The sequence below is a fragment of the Loxodonta africana genome, chromosome 14, assembly GCF_030014295.1.
Source record: "Loxodonta africana isolate mLoxAfr1 chromosome 14, mLoxAfr1.hap2, whole genome shotgun sequence".
Lineage (NCBI taxonomy): Eukaryota > Metazoa > Chordata > Mammalia > Proboscidea > Elephantidae > Loxodonta > Loxodonta africana.
Window position 1 is genome coordinate 54734791 of NC_087355.1, and position 6208 is coordinate 54740998.

The following is a 6208-nucleotide window of genomic DNA, read 5'->3' on the forward strand; positions in this document are numbered from 1 at the left end:
AGGAGTAGGGCGTGTCCTTCAGACACAGGGTCCATGTGCCCGAGAAGCTGCGTGACCAGGGGAAGTTTAAGGACAAGGAATCTTCCTCCAGAACTGACAGAGAGAAGGCCGTCCTCCAGAGCCAATGCCCTGAATTTGGACTTGTAACCTACTAGACTGTGAGAAAATAAATTTCTCTTTGTTAAAGCCATCCACTTGTGGTATTTCTGTTATGGCAGCACTAGATGACTAAGCCAAGTAGTGAAAATGAAAAGCTGATTTAAGTTTCAAGAGAGAATAAGAGGAAAGAAATTGAAGACGGCACACAGAGACAACTTTTTCAAGGAATTTTGCTATAAAGGAAGGGAGACAAAACAAGGTACCAGCTAGAGAGGGAGATGGAGCAAGAAAGAGATTTTTTTTTAAGGTGGAAGAAAATTTGTATACCTATGGGAATGACCCAGAAGAGCTTCTTCATCTCTAGGAGGGTTTCATAATAGAATCTTATCTCAGAGTGCAACTTAGAGGATTACATATGATAATACCTGGTGTGTAGTGAGTGCTCAATATGTATTGACTGACTGTTACTGACATAATTCGCAGTCCCTGCCCTCCAAACCAAGAAAAAGAAAGACACATAGACAGATGCCTCTGATACAGTGTAAAGTGCTTCTCGTTGTATACATGGTTAGCCAGAGAATACAGAGGGAGAGCCATGGAAGGTAGAGTGGGGCTTGAGAGCCAATAAATACAACTAATAAAATAATGGTACTGACTGCTCTTGCCAGGGAAGGAGGCTAGAGGGAAACTTGAACTTGCCTAAAGTAAACAGGGGTTGAAAGTTTAAATCCTTTTTGTTATTTTATTTCTAGTCTGATTTTCCCTGGCGTCCGCTTGGCCTCTGATAGCCAATTCAGTGATTTTTTGGATGGCCTTGGCCCTGCCCAGCTAGTGGGGCGCCAGACTCTGGCTACACCTGCAATGGGTAAGAATTTCTATCACATGATCCCATTACTTTTCTTTTGGTTTATTGAAAATTACATTGTCTGTATTTCATAGAGGATGCCCTGGTGGCTTGGCTGCTAACCGAAAGGTCAGCAATTCAAACCTGTCATCCCCTCCATGGGAGGAAGATGTGGCAGTCTGCTTCTGTAAAGACTTACAGCGTTGGAAACCCTGTGGGGCAGTTCTACTGTATCCTGCAGGGTCACTATGAGTCAGAATTGACTTGATGGCAAGGAGTTTATTTCATAGTCTTTAATATCATCAGCAAGAATGAAGTATCTTAGAGCTTAACAATAAGAAGTCTTCAACTAAATTTTTTCTATCTTAATTCATAATGTTTTTTAAAGTAAGACATTATTGACCTAAAACTTTAAACATGTTTGAATATTTTAAAATGTTTGGGAAATGATGAAGGAGTATTAAACCAAGATTTTTAGCATAAATGTTTTTCCCACTTTGTTTAAATGCTAAGGCAAGTTTGTTTCTTCCCCGCATACTGTTAGGTGACATTCAAGTAGGAATGATGGACAAAAAAGGACAGCTGGAGGTGGAAATCATTCGGGCCCGCGGCCTTGTTGTCAAACCAGGTTCTAAGACACTGCCAGGTAAAAACGGGAGAGGTTCTTCGGTTAGGGTTCATAATCCATGCCTTTCATTTAGACACTTTGTTTTTTATTAGATGCTAAAAACCTTATTTTAAGTTAATCAAGGCTAACGGATGAGTCAATTATATGGCTGGTTTGGGACAATAATATTTTATGTGTTTATCCTGAGCGTTTAATGAGGGTGATCTACTGGAGATAATATAAGTTGTTAAATAAAGGCACATGTAGTAGACTCCACTGCAAAATAAAAATCACCACACTTTATCCAGAGCTTCAAAATTCTCCTTGAGATTCCTTAGAGCTCTGGAATTAGAATGAAAATAGACGCAGACCTCCAAGTAGCGTAAGTCTGTGGGACATTTTAAGACATACTAAGACTTTTACTTTCTGTAGTGTAGAAGGAAAAGGAAGCACTATTATAATTTTTTATCATGGTGCTATATATTTAGTAGTGAAATGTCATTATAATCTAAGATGCTGGAAGTCATGGAAAATGATGTATAGAATAATAATTGACAATTCTGAAACTTGGCTTCTAACCTCACCACTTGCGCTGCCTCACTTATAATGTTCAATCTCTTAACTTCTCTGTCCCTGCAGAAATTTCAAATTATAATACATGTCACCTATTGAACACCCTTGCAGTGGTTATTAAGACAGCTGTGTTTACAGACCTCTTGGAGCTAGTCAACCCATTCTGCTGTAAAGAATATCATGATTTATACATGCATAAAAATGATTTTTATGAACTGTCTCTCAGATAAATTCCAAGCCACAAAATTCATGATTAGTTGCCTCTTCCCAGCTAATTTGAACGTATTACATCAAACCCTATCCCTGTCTTGTACTGCCATCACCTCCACCAAACACACTCTTTCGCATGATAAATAAGGAATTTGTGGAGGTGGGTGAGTAAAGCAATATAGAGTTAAGCATGTTAAGTTAGATTTCAGAATTGATAAACACAGAGTACAATATCTCTCTTAAATATTGTTAGAGGCTGGAAGTATTTCACCTGTTTTAATCCACTGTTGTCATCTATAAAACCAGTTGATGGGAAAATAGGAATCACTTCAGAGACTATGTCAGCACCACTTAAAACTACATGAATGGATGATAATCATCTGTTGTTTATCTAAGGATTTTGACATAACGTGGAAGCCCGTTCAGCATAAGATGTCACACCTGTGAGTGGGCAGGGTCCACTTCATAGCCGAAGCTCCTCACTTCTCCTCTGTGTTTCTTTCCCAAGCACCATATGTAAAGGTGTATCTACTGGATAATGGAGTCTGCATAGCCAAAAAGAAAACAAAAGTAGCAAGGAAAACGCTGGAACCCCTTTACCAGCAGCTATTATCATTTGAAGAAAGCCCTCAAGGAAAGGTTTTACAGGTATTTATTGAATTTTTATTCCTTACCTACCTGAGAAAGTATTTTCTTGGAGTCAGACTTCGTACCCAATGTCTATGTCACGTTCCTTTCAGTTCCCCACAGCTGGGAATCCTTGGAACATCAAAGCAGTAGCCAGTGCTTTAGAAGTCTGCATACTGCTGTTTCCTTTAAAGTGAATCATAGATTTGCAAACTCCCTGTCACACCTAGGCCCCAGTCTCCCTAAAGTGCTTATGATCTTAACCCTCCAGTAGAGTTTTTCTAATGGACCTTTGGATTCCAGTAGTTAGAGACAACTAATTGCTGTAGCTATATTTAACTACAGGTAATTAAATACAGCTATTTAAAAAAAAAAAAAAAAAATTTTTTTTTTTTTTATTTAACATGATGGACACCCTTGTGGCGTAGTGGTTAAGAGCTACAGCTGCTAACCAAAAGGTCAGCAGTTCCAATCCACCAGGTGCTCCTTGGAAACCCTGTGGAGCAATTCTGTTCTGTCAATTTTAGGGTTGCTATGAGTCAAAATCAACTTGATGGCAACAGTTTGGTTTGGTTGTGCTTTATTTAACATGATAGGAGTACTTGGATGGTGCAAACGGCAAGTGCTTGAGTACTAACCTAAAGGTTGGTGAATCAAACCCACCCACGGGTGCTTCAGAAGAAAAGCCTAGCAGTCTGCTTCTGAAAAGTCACAACCTTGAAAACTCTATGGCGTGCAGTTCTACTCTGTACACATGGGGTCACCATGAGTCAGAATCAATTGACAGCAACTTTTTTTTTTTAATTTAACATGATGTTTAATGTCAGATCATTAACTGAATCAAATCTATTTTACTTTGGAAGTTTTTTTTTGTTGTTTTTATGTCCACAATTATACTGATGTTGCTCTCCTTTTTATTTTGCCAACAGATCATTGTCTGGGGAGATTATGGCCGCATGGATCACAAGTCCTTTATGGGAGTGGCCCAGATACTTTTAGATGAACTGGAGCTATCCAATATGGTGATTGGATGGTTCAAACTTTTTCCCCCTTCTTCCCTAGTAGATCCAACCTTGGCGCCTCTGACAAGAAGAGCTTCCCAATCGTCTCTGGAAAGCTCAACCGGACCTTCTTATTCTCGTTCATAGCGGCTGTAAAACTGTTGTCTTAGCAACCAGCGTTACAAAAAAAGAAAAAAACACCCACAGGTCGCAAACCCTGGTAACACTGCATGCTTACTGTTGTGTCTCCTGAGCCTGTTTCTAGGGATACAAAGCGATCCTGTGTTCTCAGAGGAAGTTGCACACATTGTGCCCTAACGAAGGCCCTCAGGTGAAAGAGCAAAGCAATGAAGAATTATCGGGTTTGGAGTTCAGTGACACTCGAGTTGTGGTCCAATCTGAAGCCATGGATTAATTAAAGAATCAGCTAGTTTCATGCAACAATTGCCCTTTTCAACGGGACCTTTATATTTTTATTGTTCCTTTTTCTTCATTTCTCTGACCCCAAAGCCCTGTTATGCCACAGAAATGGAGCTATACAGCCATTAAGCCATGTTACAAGTCAAGGAGTGAAGTTCTAGAAGCATCAGGTGAAAAGCAAGAGACCAAAGAAGTGGTCCAGAACAAAACACCAGACCCCCTCTGGACAGTTACCAGGAGCAGTCCGGCGCAAATAGCAGTGACTCTGTAGCTCCAGGAGGCACATCACTTACAGTGCCAAGATGTGTAAAAGGACTCTGAAAAACAAGATTCTGTGGCTACACTGTACGGAATGAAATTAAAGAGACTTTTTTTTGCATGGACACAGATTAGCTGAATACTTAAATTATTTTCTTGGGGCTGCAACTTGCAAAAAATAAAATAAAAATCAGCCATTTTCAACAGTTTATATTATTTTTAAAAATAAATTTCACTAGTGCATGGTTTTAAAATGGGGAGAGAATGCAACAGGGTGATACAAAGATACACCATGTTTATTCTTTAATCACAGTCTGTGTTTTGGCAGACATTACAAATGAAAATCCTTTCTAGAAGATACTTAAATTTCTCTTTATGTGACAAATACATATAATGTACTCGATTTATTTCCATGTTAAATATATAAATCTTATGAAGTTCAATATCATGTGCAAATTGTTCACACCTCTCTTCCTCTTCTCTGTCTCGCCATTCCTCTTCGCCCTCTTTTAATCTTTCATTTTACTTCTCCCCAGCAGAGTGAACTAAAAAATTGCAAAGTTTTGACCTGGTATTCTCTTATATCCCATGTTTGATTCAGGGCTGTTGATGCTTCTGAATTTCCGAATTTCTCACGGGGGAAAAAAAAAAGTAAGAGCTTTCTTTATTTCAAGCATGTTGAAAAGGATTTTGCAACATGACTTGGGAGTATGTTAAAGTAAGTCAGCATGTATTTGATAAAGAAGATATTTGAACTTTTGCAATTTATTGTACAATGCATGGTAATTTTTTTTTTCACCTTCAAAATTCAGTTCTACAGGAAAATTCTAAAATCATGTGGCCATTGTAATGCCTGATAAATTTATTTTCAGCACCAGCATTATTCATACAGGGGTTCAAGTATTATTTCTAGAAGGTCTTAGGTTTTTTTTTTTTTTTTTTTAATTAATTAAAGCAATTCCTTTAGCCAATTTCCATTTACTATTTTTTTTTTATGTGAATAGAAACTGCTAAAAATTTGGAACCCTGAAACATGGGGTCGTTTATTAATTCATTTTTCTGTAGTAAAATTCAATTTTTCACAAATTATATTTCTAAAGAAATACAGTAAACAGAAATTTGCAACAACAATTTTAAAGCTCCAGTTTTTAGGTGACTAAAAGAAAGTCAGTATGCCTATTAACGGTCCCTTGATGCCATCACCAACAGTCTCCAAGCAACTCCCCTAATGTCAGAAACCCCTGCCTTTGGTTTTACAGACAGTTGTTACCATTGGGTGGTGCTGCAAGGTCAAATTTCTCTTACATTCCCCTACTTAGAAGAAAAGTTGTCACTGGTTGATGTAACGGACCGTCCATACTTTCTGGATGTTTATGTACACTTTAATAACACTGTCTTATTGATTGATTTTAATTTTTTGCAATAACTTTGGAAATCCACACACCTTCTGCTTAACTTTAAATTAAGGCCATGCATAAAAATTGTTTTCTTTGATCTTCTGGGAAATTCAGTGCTGACCAGTATAAACTATCATGCTTGATATGGTACAAAAGTTAAAATGAGTATCAC

General features: G+C 38.0%; 1 protein-coding gene across 1 annotated transcript in view; it reads left to right on the top strand.

The window, feature by feature from the left end:
• The window catches only part of RIMS2 (regulating synaptic membrane exocytosis 2), a 404721-nt gene extending 399174 nt beyond the window's left edge, over nt 1–5547 (top strand). Inside the window, exons 22-25 of the mRNA XM_064267988.1 lie at nt 852–964; nt 1488–1589; nt 2842–2981; nt 3890–5547. Of these exons, the coding sequence (XP_064124058.1) occupies nt 852–964; nt 1488–1589; nt 2842–2981; nt 3890–4108 (574 nt within the window). The 3' untranslated portion in view covers nt 4109–5547. The remainder of the gene's footprint in view (nt 1–851; nt 965–1487; nt 1590–2841; nt 2982–3889) is intronic.
• Nucleotides 5548–6208: the final 661 nt, after the last annotated feature.